General features: G+C 47.9%; 3 protein-coding genes across 4 annotated transcripts in view; 1 reads left to right on the forward strand and 2 right to left on the reverse strand.

Annotated features, from left to right (window-relative positions):
- The window catches only part of BBOF1 (basal body orientation factor 1), a 1,057,902-nt gene that overhangs the window by 775,677 nt on the left and 261,214 nt on the right, over positions 1 to 21,011 (forward strand). The window lies entirely within an intron of this gene.
- On the reverse strand, positions 4,550 to 8,310 carry LOC101953821 (prospero homeobox protein 2). The gene is made up of 3 exons (XM_042858717.2): positions 8,124 to 8,310; positions 6,174 to 6,368; positions 4,550 to 4,885 (listed from the first exon to the last, which is right to left on the reverse strand). The coding sequence occupies exons 1-3, from the start codon at positions 8,184 to 8,186 to the stop codon at positions 4,700 to 4,702; spliced, it is 444 nt and encodes a 147-aa protein (XP_042714651.2). The 5' UTR covers positions 8,187 to 8,310; the 3' UTR covers positions 4,550 to 4,699.
- Positions 10,145 to 19,237, reverse strand: LOC112059040 (prospero homeobox protein 2-like). Its single transcript, XM_042858530.2, has 2 exons — positions 18,976 to 19,237; positions 10,145 to 11,935 (listed from the first exon to the last, which is right to left on the reverse strand). The coding sequence occupies exon 2, from the start codon at positions 11,793 to 11,795 to the stop codon at positions 10,287 to 10,289; it is 1,509 nt and encodes a 502-aa protein (XP_042714464.2). The 5' UTR covers positions 11,796 to 11,935; positions 18,976 to 19,237; the 3' UTR covers positions 10,145 to 10,286.

A 21,011-nucleotide genomic window follows, 5' to 3' on the forward strand; every position in this document is an offset into this window, starting at 1 on the left:
TCCTCTTCCCAGGCAGAGAAGGGTGTGCAGTGGGGTGTTTTGTTTTGGAATGTATTTATTGACACACCTGTTACTATATGTTCCCTGCCCTCACAGTACAGGCCAGAAAGCTCTTCACATATGATCTGCACAAGCTCCTGCCCACATTCACCACCTGTCTATACCCCAGAGCCCGTTCATTCTCTCCATACTGGTCAGAGAGCCCACACTCCAAATACAAGAACCCAGCCTAAACTGCTGCAGACTACAAGTCTCAAATGCCCTATAGGCACTGGCAAGATGCCCCTTAACTCCCATGTCTGATACAGGCCAGAAGGGTGAGTGTAGGGTAGATTATTTACAAGAAAACACCAGATTGAGGCAGTTCCTGACACAAAAGGAACGACTTACGTTTTTCACTGTACAATTTAGGTCCCAGTCCTACAATGAGCTGCTTGTGTACAGCTCTCTGTGCCCAAATGAAGCCCCACTGATGTCGGGCTTTGCAGAGGGGTCATTGCAGGAATGGGAGTCTCAGCCAGGGGCAAAGAAATGAGGGTAAATGGCAGAGTGAAGATTGGTTTTTGAAATCTAAACCATTTCCAGACTCTCTCATGCATAGGGTTTTTTTAACCACATCCTAATACTTGATAGATTTCTGTTGTTTCCTTAAGTCAGACAGCTTCACTTTCAGTTTTTTTTATAACTAACGTTTTTGAAAAATGTATTGATTTAAGTTGATCAGGAACAAGTTTCAGTGGCGGCAGTCTGTGGAAGGCATTTGCCTTCTTCCAGCAGCTTCTCTATGCCCCCGTACTCCATGAAAGCCATTTATCTGACTGGAGGAGAATTTCCCCTGGTGCAGGCACTATGCAGGATTTCACAAGCCCCAGTGTAGGGGGTGTCTTATGGGTGGGTAGGAGGTGAGTCCCCCTAGTGTACACAGCTATGGGGATTCTCAGCTGTTGCAGGCTGCAGTGCGACCTATAGGAGGGAAGGAGAGAAAAATTAGAGCTGTTTCTGGTGCTCTATGCTGGTGGCTGCATTGGCCCCCAGAGCAGCCTAGAATCAGATGGGTGCAAAAGTGGTTAAAGACACCTTTGCTCCTTTAGCCTTAGACTGCACCTTACTGTGCTGCACCTCATGGAGCTGTAGTACAGAATCTCAGCCTGTATCTCTACAGACTGGAAGGAGGGATATAAGGAATTGGTGTATCTGTTTGTTAAGATACTTATATGGCCTGTCCGTAGTATCTGATCTCACAGTAACTGTTCTATTTATAGGGTTAGGCAGGGCTTTCCTCAAAGACTTCAAATTCTGAGGAATGACAGGTGAGAGAAGAACCTTTTTCAGGATTTCCTGTAAAGAACACTTTCCTCACTGAGACAAATCAATTCCCAGCATGGATGGCCTTTGGGGAGTCCTATGACAGAGAAGTGAGACCTTGAGTCCCTTGCTTCTAACGCTGATGGAGCTGAAGTGCTTTACATGGGTGATGCTGTTCAGCTCTAGGAGCAGGAGAGCTTCTGTGAGTTGCTGCTCTGACACCATTTGCTAGCCAAACCACAGGGTTAGTCTTGGCTGTTCCCCATCCCTTCTAGCTAGTGGAAGTGTGCCCCTGGCCAGCTGGGACTCCGGAAGGAAAGGGACGTATAAATCTAGGCTAGTGGTCTGTAAAGGCCTTTCCTATTCAAATGCTGAGGAAGAGGGTGGTCACCTCCAGAAAAAAAGAGGTTAACAAACCATTGTAAAATCACACTGCTCCAGTCCCAATACTTTGGTATTTAGTCATATTCACATTGTCCATCATCCACTTCCATTTTTGTGAGCATCTAAAAAAGGCATAATAAATTTAAGGCTGAGCATTTTGTCCCAGCAAATATGACAGGAAAGGGCAGCCCACTACTAGTCATACACGAGATGGATTGCTTCAGTTGTTAGCTTGAAGCAAAATGAGAATTTTGAGCAATCTATCGAAGCAAGCAAGAGATCCATCACGTAGGACGTTAGCCCCTGAGGTACGGCAGGCTGGGAGCATTGCACAGCCTCTGGGAGCTGGTGGACCTCTCAGCTTTAGTTGGCAGTTACCAGCCTGGTTTTATGAAGTGGATGGAGGAAGACGCACTTGGGAGAGGCGAAGTCATCAGTGGGGAGCTGTAAAATGATTGGTGTGGGGAGGAGGCTTTGGCAGAGCATCCTGGGTGGCAACAAAGAGCAGCGTGGACTGATGAGGGTGAACTCATGATACTGGGCTGGATTCAGAGAGGTACTTAAGCCTTTGCCCAATGTTAAGCATATGCATAATCCCAATGACTTCAGATTAGTCACATGCTAAATTCCTTCCAGACTGGGGGCTACTATCACTCAGAATGTGAGACACGGGTGTTTTTCTACAAAAAGTCTCCAGCTGGCATCCCAGCCAGCCAGATATTGATCAAGATTATGTGAATGTTTGTTTGACTTCATGTATGTCTGTTGTAGCAAAGGAGGGAGAGTGAGCTGGGATTTTTAATGGTTTTAAATACTTTTAATTGCAAAATAAAGGATACATTCTCAAAATGACCTTTTGACATTTCCCTCCATTGGTTTGTTGCATCTTTTACCATGACAGACCACCAGCCTTAATTCTCTTTCGGCTCTAAAGACAGCTCTGGAAAAGAGAACATGTAACTCATGTTGGCATCCCATTTAGTCTGGCATAGTCATTTTGTGAAGTCCTCAGCGAGCGAGATCTGCCAGAGCTTTGGGGGACAGCTCTAGGGCTGCACTTTGCTCTGTCTTTTCTGGATAGGGTGACCAGATGTCCCAATTTTATAGGGACAGTCCCGATATTTGGGGCTTTTTCGTATATAGGCAACTATTACCGCCCACCCCCGTTCCGATTTTTCACACTTGCTGTCTGGTCACCCTACTTCTGGAAGAGAGATTCCATATCTCTTGGATTGCACATGACGCTCCTGGAAATGAGAGTGGTGGGTAGGGACGTGTGCAATGACTTCAAGTCTTTATACGTTCCATCCAAAAAGCTCTACTAGAAGATCTTCAACTACACCTGTACATTGAATTAAATGGCTCACAGAGCTTTTCAGTATTATCCAGAATGCATATCTGCATTTTAGACTGTTGGGAGATAAGACCAGTAACCCTTGTGAGTATCTGCGAAACTACTATATAGGTGTGTGTGGTGATGGAACAGGCCTTCCACTTGGCTTAGTAAGGGGTGCAAACATCCCAGCCTCTTTCATCACAGAAAAGAGGAGTTATAGTTTGATTTGGAAAAAGCAGGGATGCAGGACTGACAGACCCTAAATCATAACCATCAGTGCTGGCACAAGAGGGAACCAAGTGGTTTCTCCTCTTTTATCAGTTAGGAAGGTTAAATGTGGCACCAGGATGTTAAGGAATTTATGTCAACAGAAATACAAGTCAGTGCAAAGAGAACTTGGAGCTTAATGTCGTAAGTTCAGTGAGTTTCCACCCCTAGGCAAGTGGCTGATCAAGGATGGCACTAAAGAATAATATCAGTTGCATTAACGGCAACTGATCATGGGGCTCTGCTCTGGTCAGCTGCTCAAACCTCCCTCCCTCCTCCACCCCCCCCCCCTTTCTCCTGCGACAGCAAAGGAGAGAGTCATTGGCTAGACATCTCTTCTGATATACTATTTCACAAATGCACACTAAAAAGTCCACTCAAATGTTTGAATCCAGCATGCAAAGGCGAAGAGGCGCTCTTACAGGAGGCAGCTGGGGAGCCAGGAAAGGGACCTGCATTCTCTGATGCTACCCACTTCCTCCATCCGTTCCATTACGAGCTCCATTGTAGGAATTGTTGTTTTGCATCTATCACATGGGCGTGTTGATAGTCCTGTTGATATTTGATGCTAGTCCTGGGGCCTGAAATTTTGGAACTGTTCATTGCAGTATTCAGAATTTATCGTATTACCTCCAAACAGATGGTAAAACAGAAATGCTGTTGAGTGTAGGACCTCGCTTCACTTGGCCAAGAATTCGTTGCACTTTATTAAGACCCTCCATCAGGGACCTCTGTGATTTATAAACAGGAATGATATTAGCCCTGTTTTACAGACGGGGACACCAAAGCACAGAGAGGGAAGGTGACTTGCCCAAGGTCACACAGCGTGTTAGGGCAGCACCAGGAATAAAACTTAGATGTTCCAGCCAGATGACATAACCACCATCCTTCTTCCCTATAGGTCTAAGGCATGAGGCCTCACTTGCTTTGAGCTACAAAGTAACACAGAGGTCCCCAAACTGTGGGGCGCACTCCCATAGGGGGGCATGAACAAACATTCGGGGGGACATGGCTGGGGGGAGGAGGGCGGAGAGGGAGCGCCACTTAGCTCCACTCCCGGCCCCAGCTGCTGGCCCTGTACCAGGGGCTCCAGTCCCAGTCCCGAGCCCGGTGCTCTGCTCCCAGCACCTAGCTGCCGGCCCCCTGAGGTAAAAAGTTTGGGGACCGCTGGTATAACGAATGACATAAAATACTGGCAGTTCAAGTATGTAATAGATAGACCTCTCCAGAGGGGAGGGCACGCTTCAGGCCAGATTAGATATCGTCATAAGAAATGGTGCTATTGCTGTCTTATACTAGTAACATTACCCACAATGTAGGCTGGGTCCAACAGCTACATAGCTCAGGCCAGCCTCTCTCTGATCAAGCTGCAGCATGACATAGTCTTAGGCCACTTCCCATGCAGATTTAACTCTGGAGTAGTTCTTGGAGGCAGCGGGAAGATTTAAACACATCTGGGATGTCACTGTCCAGTTTTGAAATTATTTTGTAAATGGGTTTCTTCCAGGAGGGGTCAGAGTCCTTCCCTGCCCTGACAGCACTAAAGAACTCCCGCAGGGTCATGCTAGCAACCTCCAGGAAGCGATCAGGGACCTGCAGACAAAGAGAGAGGGAGACTTAGGAGGAGGATGGGAAGGACTGCTGCACACCCTGCCAAACATACACAAGGAGAGGGAGTTCTTCTGGTCTCCCCCCTGCAGACACAGATACTGGCAGCCTTCCTAGCCCCCCCAGGGGTGGATACCCAGCTCCCCAGCAGCTGAACCTCTCTCCAATCTCCCCTCCCAGACAAGTAGCCCAGCTGCTCATTCAGGTTAGCAGGGTGGTTGATTCCCCCAAATAACCTCCACTACTTTCCCATACGGTTCTTCCCAACCAGGTCACAGTTTCATCCTCAGACAGCAAGGGCAGAATTCTGCTATAGTTCCTCCATTTCGTGGAGAAGATCTGGTTAGTCCTGCCCTACAGGGTGATGGGTGAGCACTCGTAATGTTCCCACATAAGGAGCCTGTGATTCAGCGCTAAGCGGACATACAGCTCAGACTGCCCCCTCTGAGTCGATGGTGATTCCCATGAGGGCTGTAAGATGGCAGGTTGTCCCAGAGTACATAAGGGACTGGCCAGAGTCCAGCCCTTCACATCTCAGGAGAGTTAAAGCTTCCGCGAAGAAAGTCAGAGTTTCATCTCGGCACGTGGGGGTGACAAGTCCCTCCTGAGACTTGGACACTTGGTGACCATGGAGATGGGCACTGGATAAGAATACAGATAATTGGATGGAGAGGTCTGATCAAGCAGAGTAAGCATGGGACTGGGAACCAGGAAGTCCCAATCCCAGCTGTGACACGACTCCCAATATGTGGCCTGGGGCAAGTCACTTACCCTCTCTGTATTTTGGATTCCCCATCTCTACAATGGGACTAATGCCTCACTCACATTCTTGGAAGCTGTGAGGAGAAATCCATCAATATTTGTAAAATGCTTTGAAGATGACAAGTGTGAAGTATGCATGGGCTGATTTCCCAACAGCCTTTGCAAACAATGGGATCTGCGGGTTTACAGTGCCTGTGAAAATCAGCCCATAAGTGACTTGCCTGCAGTTGTCTTTTTACCATCAAGCCCATAAGTCAAATGATTACAAGCAACGCTGAGCACAAACTCAATTGACTCTGTTACATGTGCTAGTGATGCCAGAATTAAGGCTGTAGGCCCTTAGGCCTGGTTTTTCTGTCCTTTGTAATTATGGTCAGAACATGTTTTCCCCTCTATCCCTTTGCTCTGTGATGGGAGCTAAGGGATGGCACTGATCCCAGCTTGCAGACACGTTGGCTAGATGCACTCCGGGGCACCCCGACATTTCCATCCTGGCTGAGCACAGTCTTACCTCAAAGTCATTCCCCTTGTTATAGTGCATGTTGAGGGCCCTGAAGAGCTCAGAGTCCCGAGAAACCATCAGGTGTTTGGAATCCGTGACTTCCTCCAAGATGGCTTGTCGGGCAAACTTCTCCATCTGGATGTAGTAAAACTCACGGAAGTTGCTGAACCACTTGATGAGCTGGGAAGTGATGCAGCGGTTGAACTGTGAAAGGACATGCACCAGAGGAACAAGGAAGGGTTAAACATACCCCTGTTCCCATTGGACGCCATGAGAAGGAACCAGATTTCAGCAAAGAAAATAAATGTAGAAATCTTAGACACCAAAAATGTGAAAGAACCCATTCAGCTTCCTCAAAAACACAACACACACACACACACACACACGGCCCCCGACAGTTCACATGGGGAATGACTGGGTGAAATTCAGTGATCATCTGCCAACAGAGAAGGAAAGATTCTCCTTGTATTTTGCCTGTTCCCCCTTCCCCTCCCCCCCCCCCCCGCCCACCGCATAAGAATAGCTGAAATGCTGCCTTGCACCTGAGACCATGTAATCAATGCAGAGGAATTCTATTCAGGGGTTCAGTGTCGGAGGGGGCAGAATTAATCAGCAAGCTGGGAGGATAGTACAGTCCTGGTACATATGTCACAGATGGTGCCCAGGAATCTTAGCTTGAACTTTCCTTTGATCCATCAGCCCTGGCAAAAGCATCCCATCTAGCCATGCCCCATGTCCTTTACACAGGGATGTGTATGTGCAGCAGGGGTAGCTGGTAAGGCTGCAGAGGACCATCTGGATGCTCATTCCTACCCCGAGATTTTGACCATCCTTTCCTCTGTTCTATCCCCTGCGTACACACACACTTCTTGAAGCAGCTGCTGTCCCTGCACCCGCTCTATCGCTGGCAAGGTGGGGAGAGCCCAATGAAAAGACAGTGCTGCTCAGCCATAAGGGCCGCTAAAGCACATAGAGGACCTACAACATTGTGAGTTCATGCCTTCTAGCGTAAGATAGTGTAACCCAGGGTATTAGGCCAGTAAGCAGTGTTGCCACCCTAGGCGATGTTTCATTAGGCTACTTTTGAAAGGCCTCGATGACAAACAATCTTGAATCTGCAACAGGCAGCTTTTTATGCTACAGTGCGACCCTGCAGTACCCCTACAGAGGGGTAAATTGCAGCGTGCACATAAGTTTGAAGAGGATTATGTTCATGCAAACTGGGCACCTTTTAGTTCACATCTGCAGCGTCCACGGGGGGAGGGAGGGAGAGATACTTACACGCAGCATTTTTCTGCGAGCTACAGTTCACATCTTCATACTCTGCACTACAGGGCTCGTGTAGACAAACTCGTAGAGCCCTGCTGCTCCCCAGTCCCTATCTCTTTGCTGTTATCTGATGGCTGTTTGAATGAGCAGATACTGAGGTGTATGCGCAGCTGGACTAAGTCCGCCTCTCCCGGCCAGCAGAAGCCACATGGCACATGCACCTTGGGAACAGAGCCCTGCTGGCTGTGGTAAAGCAGGGCTTCCTTTTGGCCAGGGTGACCAGATAGCAAGTGTGAAAAATGGGGACACTTTTTTTTTGAGGTGGGGGGTATAGTTGCCTATATAAGATGAAGCCCCTCAGATCATGACAGTCCCAATAATTTCAGGACATCTGGTTACCCTACTTTTGGCTGTGGGATGTCTCCAGTTGGGTGGGGAGGTAGCCAATGGGGAGGCAGCAATGGGGTATAAACCCAGAAGTGGCCTGCGTGCAAGTGAGCAGCCGCTGCCAGTGTTGCCAACCATGGTGATTTCTTTGAAATGGCAAAAATTGGGGCTTTTGGAAGCAAACTGTCTTTTGGTGACTTTTGGGCTACTTTTCACATGCGATCGGCAAAAACAGGAGCTTTGAGGTTGGCAGCACTGCCAGTTGGGCTTGGTTGGCAGCAGGGCTGGGTTAAGCAGCTGTACCTGGACATCAGGGAAGTAGGTTTTCAACAGAGTGGAGCTGGGGTAGCGAGTGAAGAAGAACATCAGCTTGGCCTTCTTCAGGTGGCCAGGGGTCAGAGCCTCCTGGATTTACCCCAGAGTCAAGGAAAAACTGTTTCCTTTTTGCCTGCACATACAAATCATTGAATTTGCACAAGGCCAGACACTCCTGAGGATGCCTCCAGCATGACCGTCTTTACCTGTGATGTCTCCTCTGCACAGACAACCCACTCTCTGCTGTATGGTAAAGGGGTGATGGAAGAAGGGTGCTTCCTGAGGAATCCCCATCTCAGGGGGTCCTCTAATTATCTGACCCCAATTAAGACTCCACTAGTGAACACTTCTCCCCTTGAAAATCCCAGGAGAGCCGCAGCCAGCAGGAGTCCCCGCCCTGGCTGATGGTAATGTGGACATATGTGGAAAATCTGTTTTCAGTGCCAGGATCATGTGATCACCAAGATTTAAGAGCTGGCCTGAGAATGGGATTGTGAGTCAGGAGTGCTTGGGTTCTATTCCCAGCTCTGTCACCGACATCCTCTCGGCCTGGGGAAAGTCACTCCACCTGTGTGTCTCAGTAGCGTCACATGTGAAATAAAGACATTGATACCATTTACTCTACCTCAGAAGGGAGAGGGATAATATGTTCGTGCGTGTAAAGTGCTTTGGAATGTGATGTATATAGGGTTGCCAACTTTCTAATCGAACAAAAACGAACACCCCTGTCCCGCCCCTTCCCTGAAGCCCCACCCCTTCTTTGAGGCCCTGCCCCTGCTTGCTCCATCCCCCTCCCCTCTGTTGCTCACTCTCCCCTACCCTCACTCACTTTCACCGGGATGGGGCAGAGAGTTAGGGTGCAGGAGGGGGGTGAGGGCTCCGGCTGAGGGTGCGGGCTCTGGGGTGGGGCTGGGGATGAGGGGTGTGGGAGAGGGCTCCGGGCTGGGGCAAGGGTTGGGGGGGTGCGGGCTCCAGGAGGGAGTTTGGATGCAGGAGGGGAATCCAGGCTGGGGCAGTGGGTTGGGGTGTGGGGGGGTGAGGGCTCTGACTAGGGGTGTGGGCTCTGGGGTGGGGCCAGAGATGAGGGGTTTGGGGTGCAGGAGGGGGCTCAGGGCTGGGGCAGGGGGTTGCAGGGGTGTGGGCTCCGGGAGGGAGTTTGGGTGCGGGAGGGGGTTCATGGGGTGGGGGTCCCGGTAGCACTTACCACGGTTCCCAGGAAGCAGATGCCAGGTCCCTGCAGTCCTAGGCGCATAGACCGCCGGAGAGGCTCCACATGCTGCCCTCACAGCTGCAAGCGCCGCCCCCACAGCTCCCATTGGTCGTGGTCCCTGGCCAATGGGAGCTGCAGAGCTGGCACTTAGGGCGGGGTCAGCGTGCAGAGCCTCCCTGTCTGCCCATGCACTTAGAGGCTGCAAGAACCTGGCAGCTGCTTCTGGGAGCCGCGTGGAGCTAGGGCAGGCAGGCAGCCTGCCTTAGCCCCAGCCCCCACTGCGCTGCTGATGGGACTTTTAATGACCCAGTCAGCAGTGCCAGCCAGAGCCGCCAGGGTCCCTTTTCAACCAGGCATTCCGGTCCAAAACGGACGGACCCCTGGCAGCCCTAATATTGGATGTGCTGAGCATTAGCACCAAAATGGGCCTTTTGCTAGTCCACTGGACAGTTTTGCTGAAAATCAAATGTGTTCGCTCTGGGTGGGAAGAAAGCTTCAGTCCATGGGCCTGTCCTGGGGAGCACTGGTCACTAATGGGGTCTCTGATGGGGGAGGGAGCTCCGGCAGGCTGAGAACTCTGTCTTCTGCAATGAGAGCTCTCTGAGTCTTGCACGTGAGCAGTGTTAGCTAATAGCGCCACCTTCTGGTCAACCAGGAGTAACAAAAGTGAGCTCTGAATAGAGCCCAGTACAGCCCTCCTGAATGGAGAAGAGGGAGCTTATGTGTTAGGCCTTCAGGAGGGTTCAGATCTGAGACAGCTGATTCTCCTGCCCAGGCTCTGCCAGCACCATGTGAAAGGGGAGCCTCATGACCTGCTTTCTCACAGTAGTACATGAAACCCTGTTAGCTAATCAGCCCCGTACTATCTCTGATTCATGCATGTAGGTGAGGGGGCAACCTTAAGAGCTGCTACTCATGCTTGAGGCTCTAGCTGCTGATCTTTAATGGTCACTAAAGGATATATGGACTGAGGAGAAGGGCACCCCATCCATCACAGTCTGCAGCTCTCCACATTCTGCCTTCCTGGCTGGAAGAAGAGCCAAACTTTCCATTTCAGCGGTGTTAAGGGACATTGGATATTGCTGGTGTCTCATGACTGATGACTTCAATTTGACTGCTCTCCAAGGTAGATCTAGGGACTCTTCAGAAGACCTGTCTGGGGCAATTCTATGAGAGCTGCTGTTCCAATGGCCATTTTGACTGTACTCTAGTAGCTGGCTAAGAATCTGTTTTTCTTGAACTTGAGAAGTCATGACCGAGGGGTGATTCATGTTAGGTACATGGCAGGGTTTTCTAGCCATTCTTGAACTGATCGGGTGAACATGAAAGTCTGGAGACTTATCCATGACTAGCGACAAGGCCTCTGTATGGGCTTCAGTCAGTGAATTTACCAAATGTTGGGAGGAAGCCCCAGGAAGCCATTTTCTGCTGGAATATTCCTCAGCGGCAAAATCCTCTCTTCTGCTGTCTGGTGCTGAGATTAGGAGGCTGTTGTACAGCTGAGCCAGATGGCCTGATGGCTTGGACAATATTTTTTTCAAAACCGTGTCCACAGCCTGAGATACCACTGTGGCTAGCTCATGCTTTAATGTCTCAGAAAATGTTCTTTTTTCAGAGGACAGTTCACCCAGATCCCCCATTCTCCTTTCTTCTTCTGACACTTTGTGGCCTTCCATCCCTGAGATGCTCCTCCAAAGAAGAGTTCTGTGTTGGTCACTGGTAGCAGCCTGACAGCGTTCATCTAGACTGTCTCCACACTTCCTCTTCAGTAATTGCATAGTCTTCTCCATCCCTTTGTGGCTTTGATCTGCATCACTGAACTCATAAACCTGCAAGAATTTCTCTTGAAGCTGCCTCAGCTGCTGCTGCAAAACTTGAAGCTGTTCCTTCAGTTGATGGCACTCCTCTGCCTTGGCGCTGCTCCTGCCTCTTCCTGCAAGCTGTGCTACATGTGGGCTTTGCTGCTGGGGAAGCTTCTGCTTTCTCTTGTTCTCCCTGTAGTTCTCGCTTCTTTTCTCCACAGGGCATTCTCTGTCTCTTTCCTCATTGGTACCAGGTGTGGTAGGGTTTGGTGAGAGGCTCATACCTCGGATAATGCTTTCCACTCTGGCCCTCTTAGCTCGTAAGTGTTCATTATAGAACTGGTCTGTGTCACCAAAACTGGAGATTGGAGTGTAGCACATAGGGGAGGCCAGGGTTGGTGTCCCTTCCTTAAAAGATGGGCAGTCCCTGGCTTCCTGGGGTGATTCTGTTGTCTGCGAGGAAGGGAAAAGAAAGTTTGGATCCAGTCCCCTGTTAGCGATTGTCTGGCTGAGGAGTTGTGATATGATGGACACACTGGGGGAAGAGAACAACGAGTCTCTTTGGAGACAGGGCTCTTCTTTCTGCCCACCTGAGTGTCCTGAACTTGAGCTATCCCCATCCTGCTCAGAGACACAGCTCCCATTCATCGTTTTTTCCACTCTTGAAGATGAAGAGCTGACACTCAACAGTTGCCACTCAGCAGTTGTTTTGATGATGGTACTTGTTATACAGGAACACCCTAGGACTTGGGGACTGCTGATGTGCCAGCTGTTTCTGAGAGCTGGAGCTGAGAAAAAAGCAAGAAATGTTACCCAATGAACTCTACTGTGTCAGCTCTCCATTTGTGTGAGAACAGTTCTTCCTCACTGATTCCCTGTGATCGATTCCCTGTGACCTCCCTGCTCAATGGTAACCCACTTCACCCACCAGTGCTGAAAAGCCTCCAGCCAGTTAAAAACATGTCAGCTTACCCGTTATACAATGCAGGAAGCACAAGCACACCTTCCTGGTGCTCTGGACAGTACAAGGGCTCCCCATTCAATATATGATCATTCATGGTTTGGGCCCAGGTTCTCTCTGCAGCCACAGTAGTTGCGTCCCCAGGAACAGTGGAACTGTCAGCTACAGGAGGCAGAACTTTCTAAGCAGACAGCCTGTAGCTTTGGATTATTCTTCCATGAGAAGTTAAAATGATCACAAATCTCACTGCTGCCTTCCTTGCCAGACTTCCCAATAAATAATATTAAATGTCTTATACACCCTTCCCCACAATCCAGAACAAGAGAATCCTAGACAATGTGTGCAACGTAAATGCCTAAAGAGAGACAGAAGATAGGTAGACGGACAGAACAACAAAACAGCATTGATTAGACTACTTGGCAGACCCATGGAATTCTGCAAGGCACTCAGATACAGTTGTGATAGATTTCAGATCCAAACTCTGTTTCAACCAAGCATCAGCCTTGGTAGAGGTTCTCTGAGGTGCCCCTTAGCTCAGGAAAGGGAGCTCAGGGCTGTATCCTAGAAGTTCCTCAGCTTGAGGTGGGTGTTGTGGAACTTATGGATACGTTTCAGCTCAGACTGTCCTGACTTTATTCGCATTGCAGAAACCCCCTTCTGAATCACTCTGAAAGGAGAAATCTGACTGCTCCTCTTGAGCCCCGCATCTTTGTGTTTCAGTGCTCACTTGTGCTGTTGAATACATCCAGCATTCAGTGCATCTCTACATCTCACAAGACTTTCCCACATCTGGGACTGTGGCAACTGGAGAATAGACAAGTGCCTAATCTCTCTGTGATGGCCTCACTACTCCATCCTTCCCAGGGTCTGGATACATGAATACTAATGTTCAGAAAGAGACTCTCTGAGGGTTTTACATGTGTTTGCACTATCATCCACATAGTGTAGGACAGGGGACTTTGCCTCTGCCTGAAACATACAGGTATCAGACATTACACTCAACTCAGTTTGAATAGCCAGCTCCTCAGTACACTCATTAGTAGCATATAAATATATCTGAGGCGCTGGGCACAGATGGTGCCTAGTTCTGCCAGCATTGGACATCTGAATGCACCCACAGCCGGGCACAGCTGGTTCCTGAGTAAGATGACTGTCAGCCCTGGGCACCTAGGCATACACACATTCAAGCAGGACTAGTGCTTGGGTAAGAAGGGTCTGATACACACAGACCCAGGTACCACTCAGCATCAGGCTCGGAGGAGCTGCAGAGCTGGCAGTGCTACCCAAAAGTTTCAGTGATCCAGAAGCAGTGACACTCTTTAATGTTGCCTCCAGTTATCAATGTACATTAGAACTAAGGAGTTAAAACAATGGTTTGCATTTTATTTCTAGGAGCTTTTTTTTTTTAGAAGAAAATGAAAGGAGTGGGGTAGGGAGGATTAGATGAGCAGAGCATGAGCCATTGACCTGGCAGTTAGGAGTATAAGAACTAACATAGCAGATCAGAGCAGTGCTCCAACTAGCCAGTACCTTGTCTCTGACCGTGGCCAGTACCAGATGGGTCAGAGGAAGATGCAAGAAACCTTGTAATGGACAATTACAGAATAACCCACCCATAGGGCTTTTTCCTTTTAACCCTCAGTTCATGGCTGGATTACATCCTGAAGCAGGAGGGTTTATATTGTGATGATGTATCCAATAATGCTTTATGGGAATATGACATAACTGGAGTATGTTTTATGCTACATGTGCCATGTAACTTATCTCTGTAAAGGTCATGGTCTACTGAATCTATTCATCCTATTTGTACACATATATCATTTTTGTACTTGAAGTTATGAATATTGGCTGTATACTTGCTTGATTTCTAAGTAAGCTTTGTAAGGCATTTGGTCAGCTTCTTTAGAAAGGAATTTGCAAAGTTAAGTGCCCAATCAAGAAGCACTTAAAGAACAATAGATCTTGGAAGGATCCAATCCACATAAGAAGTCTACTTGAGGACGTTCAAGGTAGCATGTGAACCATGGCTGCTACCTGTAGTTCTGAGTCATGCATGGACATGTGACTTGCCCATGTGACTCCAAAACTCCATCTTGGACCTAGACTTTGCATAGGAGTGAGGAGGGGGTCTCCACCCTCAAGAGAAAGTCTATTTCAACCCCCAGGAGACCCCTCTATTTGGTCTTCAGCTGGCTAAAGAGAGAGCCTCTCCACCCCCAAAGATACCTGAAAGAAACTGGAACAAAGGACAATAACTACAGGGGGTGTGAGTGATTGCTGGACCCAGACTAGCAGGAGACTAGTCTGTAAAAGGAAGCTTACTGGAACTGGTGAGGTGTTATTTGTATTAAGTTTCTTAGACATAGACTTGCAAGTTCTATTTTATTTTACTTGGTAATTCACTTTGTTCTGTCTGTTACTACTTGCAACCACTTAAATCCTACTTTCTGTATTTAATAAAATCACTTTTTACTTATTAATTAACTCAGAGTATGTGTTAATACCTGGGGGGAGGGGCAAACAGCTGTGCATATCTCTCTATCAGTGTTATAGAGGGCGAACAATTTATGAGTTTACAGATTTATTTGGGTTTAGACCCCATTGGGAGTTGGGCATCTGAGTGTTAAAGACAAGAACACTTCTGTAAGCTGCTTTCAGTTAAGTCTGCAGCTTTGGGGCAAGTAATTCAGACCCTGGGTCTGTGTTGGAGCAGATGGGCATGCCTGGCTCAGCAAGACAGGGTGCTGGGGTCCCGAGCTGGCAGGGAAAGCAGGGGCAGAAGTCGTCTTGGCACATTACTTGGCAGTTCCCAAGGAGGTTTCTGTGATTCAACCCGTCATATATCACTTCTAACCATTTAAAAATAATATCTAATATGTCAGTTGCTGTTCTTATTATCCTTGAAACATCTGATCCTTTTTGGAATAATACTAAGGTCTTCTACTCAATGCTATCTTGTGGCAGTGAATCCCACAGGTTAATTATACATTGTGTAAAATATATGTCCGGTTTCCAGCTGGTTGCCTTTCAATTTCTCTGAACATCCCTTTGCTCTTATATTATGAGAAAGGGTAAATAGGAGTGCTGGATTTACCTTCTCTAAATCATGCTTTATTTTGCACACCTCTAGCATATCGCCTCTCTAAATTGAACAGTCCTGTCCTTTCAATCTCTCTTTACTCTTTGCCATTCATCATTTTGCTCACCCACCTCTGAACCCGTTCTACTTCTGCTATATCCCTTTGAGAGAGGGTGACCAAAACTGAGCAACGCTCCAGGGAAGGGCATACTATTGATTTATGTGCCATTCCTTTTGCAGCCTAACATTTTAGTTTGCTTTTTTAACTGCTACTGCACACTGAACAAACGCTTTATTAAGCTGCCTACAATAACACGGGCTTTTTCCTGAATGTTTACAGTACGTGTAGACCCTACCAGTGTGGGAGAGTAATTCAGATCATTATTTCCTATGTGTCAAAAGTGAGTTTCATTTGTGATCATGCTACTCATTCACTCGGCTGTGTTAGGTTGCTCTGAAGTTTCTCGCTATCTTCTCTAGAGGTGACTAACCTAAATATCTTAGGGGATGTCCACACTGGAGCTGGAATCGAGCCTGCCAGCCTAGGGAGACAGACTCGTGTTAGCTGGGCTCGAGCTAGCACACTAAGAATTGCTGCAAGGCTCAGACCCAGGGTAGCTGGAGCCCCACTAGGGTCCGGCTGTCTACCCAAGCAGGGAGACTCACTCCCCACTGCAGTGGAGACACACCCTTTGTGTTATCAGCAAATGTTGCCACTCCACTGTTCTCCCTCTTTTCCACAGCATTAATAAATATGTTCACCAACCCTGGGAGCCTTTTTGCCCTGCTAGAAATTGACCATTTAGTCCTACTCTATGGGCTTGTCTACACTACCTGCTGGATCGGCGGGCAGCGATCGATCCAGTGGGGGGTCGATTTATCGCGTCTAGTATAGATGTGATAAATCAGCTGCTGAGCGCTCTCCCGTCGACTCCGGTACTCCACCAGAACAAGGAGTGCAAGCGGAGTCGACAGGAGAGCATCAACTGTCGACTTACCACAGTGAAGACACTGCGGTAAGTAGATCTAAGTACATCAACTTCAGCTAAGCTATGCACGTAGCTGAAGTTGCGTATCTTAGATCTACCCTGCGTGGTATTGTAGATAAGCCTTTTGGTTCCTATCTCTACACTACAGCCGGGATTAACGCTCCGAGATCGATCCATCAGCGGTTGATTTAGCGGGTCTAGTAAAGACCCACCAAATCAACTGCAGATCGCTTTCCAGTCAACCCTGTACTCTACTCCCGATGAGAAGAGTAAGGTAAGTCAAAGGAAGAGTTTCTCCCGTCGACCCCCCGTGGTAACTCGACCTAAGGTACGTCGACTCCAGCTACGTTCTTCACGTAGCTGGAGTTGCGTAGCATAGGTCGATTTACCGCGGTAGTGTACTTTGCCTGTCACCCAATGACTGTTTAGTTTTCTTAACAACCTCTTGTGAGCGGCTTGGTCAAAGTTTTTTTAAAGGTTTTTGTAAGTTATAGCAACCATTTCTCTTTTCTCCCCCTGCTGTTTTGTTGACACACACAGAAATCTGTGTGGCTTTACAGACGCCTTGCTATTTTATCCCAATCCTATGCTCATCTAGGCATTTTATCATTCTGTCTTTCATAAGAACATAAAAATGGCTATATTGGGTCAGACCAAAGGTCCATCTCGCCCAGTATCCTGTCTTCTGACAGTGGCCAATGCCAGGTGTCCCAGAAGGAATGAACAGAACAGGTAATCATCAAGTGATCCATCCTGTCGCCCATTCCCATGATAATTCCAATCTATTCACCTGGGACTAAAGTAAGGGTCACTGGTCTGTAATTCCGAGGATCACCCCTACTAACCTTTTTAAAGATAGACTCAACATTTTCTACCCCTCCAATCCTCTGGTATAGGAGCTGATTTTAACAGAGTCATATATAATTCCTATATTTGCATAGTTCAGCCACTTCTTTCCTGAGCTTTTTCAGACCACTTGGATGTATGGCATACTGTATGTACTGGAGCCTTGTTCTTTAATGTATCAGTTTGTTGTAGAACCTCCTTTTTTTGGCACTTCACCCCCTCACAGTACCTCATCTTTTTTACCTGAAAAGGTAAAGTCCAGGATCTTACAAACTCCTTAAACTGAAGCTTTCTTGCTTTAGACACCAAGGTGATAGGCTCCTTGTAAATACAATAGATATCTATGAGCTGGCCATAAACTTTTAACTTGTCCAAAAATACTAGAATCAGCTTTTCCCATTAACCTAAGCTGCTCCTGCCCCACAAAGAGTCAGAGAGTGGGACACAAGCCCTCTGTTTCAACCTATTTCTCTCCCTCCTGGAAAGCTCCCTACGCCTCCTCATCTTCCTTTGGAATGAGGGGTTTTGTAAATGCTCATGGTCACCTTTTAAACCTTGTATCAGAGAATTGATGAAGCAGGGCTGCATGCACTCTGTGAGGCCCCTATGCATCCCAGGAGTGCTAGATAGGGGAACTGAGCATTTGCTGATTGTCTTGAAGGGGCCCTTTCTAGCTGGGTTGCCTTTTGGCTGAATTTTTGCAGGGGTGCTGGAACAATTTTTATAGTGGGGGTGCTGATGATGGAGACCATGTATTTGGTGGGGTTTTTTTACTACTTCAAGTCAGGAGGTGCGGCAGCACCCCTAGTTCCAGCACCACTGAATTTTCGTGGTTTTCTTCAGTCTTTCTATAGCCCATGAGGGGTTTGGCACATACAGGGAGTGCCCTGTGCACCAGCAGCCATTCCCCAATATGCTACGGAGAACCAAAAAATAGCCCCAGAAAGAGCAGTATTAGAGGGATGAGGCCAGAGGTTGCATCTCTGGGGCTTGGCAGAATCCCTCCATTCACCCACATCAAGGGGCCCAGGGGACAAGTTGAGGAAAATTTTCAGATCCCTGCCTCCAAAGCATCTGCTCTTAGAAGCAGAATGTACTCTGCACCCTGACTTCCATGGCAGATGGAGACACCCTGTTTACTCCCATCTCATTCAGATACACTGGATTCTTCAGAAAGGAATGCTGCTTTTCCAGGACCCAGGGCAACTCTGCTGCACACAGGGGTCTCCTCCACTGCTGCTGGGGATGACTCCAGCTCACCTACGTTCACTGAGCATACCAGCTTTTTTCAGCCTCTAGGACGGAGGCAACCTCGGGCACTGGGGGACAACCAAAATGCTTTGGGAGGGGAGGGGAGGGGAGAGGAAGGGAAGGGAAGGAGTCTCAAGTCAGTGCCCCCTACCTCTTGCAATGTACATGTTAATGTCCTGGAGTTCAGGTTTGGTCCCGGTCAGTGTTTATGGCAATGGAGGTCCTGCCCTACTTGTACATTAGCTCTTGGGTGAATTGTTCCTGCCATTGCGCTGTCTGAGCCCTCCGCTCCTTTATCACATTAATTAGTGGATGTTTGTAAAGCACTCTATACATGCTGAGTGTTACTATTAGCTACCCAGGCTTCTTTACAAGAAGGGGAGAAAAAACCCCAAATGAGGCTACTCAGAATGCAGCAAGCCACCACCCCAAGAACAAACACCCTAAATGACACCCCACAAACCTCCCTGAAAACAGACACCCCCAATAGCCAGACTACCCTCAACACCTTCTGAAAATACCCTCCTTTAACCAGATTATACCCCAAACTTCCCAAACAAGCATCTGCAAACCTCCTCAGAAGAGCCATATATTCTGCAAACCCTCCCCATGGAGAGACTCCCCAAAACTGCCAGATTCCCCAGTTCCCTGAATAGGAACCAGCTTAGTCTCTCTCCTCCCCCAGGGAGACGGTGCACTCACCTGGGTCCCCCTTTGTGGGGGCGAGGGCGGGTGGTAGGCGCCTGCAGGGTACCCTGTGTTCCCAGAGTATCTGGAGAGTGTGGTGAACAAGAAGAGGCACTGAAGCACTAGCATTGAAGAATCCTCTGAGCTTGGTCCCTGTTAAAGAGGGGGATGGGGAGGCCAGTAGCAGCCAACCAGCTTCAAGGTGCTTCTGAATATGCAGATGAAAGAAGAAGAGGTCAGGTTCAGAGCCAGGGAGCAGGGAGGGAGACCTTCCATCTGCAGCTGGGCCACTCAGGTACACAGGAAGTCAGCTGTCTCAGAAGGTCTTAACATGTGAAATCTTTTTTTCAGATAGAGCCATGCCCAGTGGTAGAAGAGCTCTGTGCATTAGCCTCTGGGTTCTAACTTCTTGCAGGTCAATCAGGATATCTATGCATTGGCAGAGCTGCGTATGGGGTGGCCAGGACAGGAGGAGCAGGAGCTGCCATAGATCAGGATGGAACTGTAGGAGCAGATCATTGGGGCAGGGATGAGCAGTGGGAGCAGGACTGGACCTGTTGGTTCCTAGAGGAACCCCAGAGCTGTGGTGTTGAGTGATCACCCAGCGCTTAAGGAACTTGCAAGAGCTGTGCTTTGTTCTGTATCCAGTTCCAACTGGCTGTGCATAATAACAAGGGCTTCACAGCGTCTTGTCCAGACTCTCTATCTGGGAAGCTTAGCCCTGAACAGCACAGTCCCCAATATCACAAGGGCAATTGTGACCCAGAATCCCACCTCTGCCGTGTCAGATCACACCATCTAATGCCTGCTGTGTTTCAGAGGAAGGTGAAATCTCCCATATTGCACCTGGCGAGGGATGCACTGCTGCACATGGGGAAATGCCTTTCTGATCCCTGTGATAATTCTCTGACAAGCCATGCTCCTAGAGAGAGCTCATGAGGATTCAGGAGATTTGTGACAATACTGAGGCTGGCTGACAGCATCTCTCTTGGGCCATGTGAGGAAGGGGAAAAAGAGGTTGCCTCTGCGTCAGAGGAGTCCTAATGGTAAAGACTCTCTTCTCCTGCAAAGCTGAACACAGCAGTGGCTTGCGCTGTCCTAGGAAAACCATAGTAATAATGTAGGTGGGAAGACAGCAACATCTTAGAGGATTTTGGAACTTGAACCTGGTCGCAGTTCCTCAGTTGCTATTGTACTCACATCCATGGTGGAGACGGGGGCGGGGCTCATGAGACAACAGTGCATCTCACTCAGAATGAGGCTCCTCCAGCATAAGCAGGGCCTACAACAGCTAATAAAGGGTGCTGGAAGAGAACACTGGCCATCTATGGACACTGGGGAAGCTGAAATTCCAGATATCCTCAGCAATACATTGTAGTGACCAACAGTTTCTAATGTGAGATTCTAGCTCTGATGACAATGGGAGATTGTGCTCTTCACTGCAGCTGGAGAGAGCTCTGAGGTGTATGTGACACATAGGAAAGGAGTAATGTGTAAAGAATAGGGCTGTTGATTAATCACAGTTAACTCACATGATGTAACAAAAAAATGAATCATGATTAATTTTTTTTAATCACGATGTATCACAGTTTTAATCGCACTGTTAATCAATGGACTACCAATTGAAATTTATTCAGTATTTTTTTGTTTTTCTACATTTTCAAATATTGATTTCAATTACAACACAGAATACAAAGTGCACAGTGCTCACTTTATATTATTTTTATTACAAATATTTGCACTGTAAAAAAAATGAAAAGAAATAGTATTTTTCAATTCACCTCATACAAGTACTGTAGTGCAATCTCTTTATTGTGAAAGTGCAACTTACAATTGTAGAAATTTTTTTGTTACATAACTGCACTCAAAAACTAAACAATGTGCAAATCCACTCAGTCCTACTTCAGCCAATCGCTAAGACAAACAAGTTTGTTTACATTTATTGGAGATAATGCTGCCCGCTTCTTATTTACAATGTCACCTGAAAGTGAGAACAGGTGTTCACATGGCACTTTTGTAGCTGGCTTTGCAAGGTATTTACATGCCAGATA

This window comes from Chrysemys picta, chromosome 4 (assembly GCF_011386835.1).
Source record: "Chrysemys picta bellii isolate R12L10 chromosome 4, ASM1138683v2, whole genome shotgun sequence".
Classification (NCBI taxonomy): Eukaryota; Metazoa; Chordata; order Testudines; family Emydidae; genus Chrysemys; species Chrysemys picta.

Coding starts and splice junctions, on each gene's coding strand:
- LOC112059040 (XM_042858530.2), bottom strand. CDS start 11,795: ATGAATGGGAGCTGTGTCTCTGAGCAGGATGGGGATAGCTCAAGTTCA.
- LOC101953821 (XM_042858717.2), bottom strand. CDS start 8,186: ATGTTCTTCTTCACTCGCTACCCCAGCTCCACTCTGTTGAAAACCTAC. Junction 6,369..8,123: donor CCTACTTCCCTGATGTCCAG/GTACAGCTGCTT, acceptor GTCCTTTCACAG/TTCAACCGCTGCATCACTTC. Junction 4,886..6,173: donor ACAAGGGGAATGACTTTGAG/GTAAGACTGTGC, acceptor CTTTGTCTGCAG/GTCCCTGATCGCTTCCTGGA.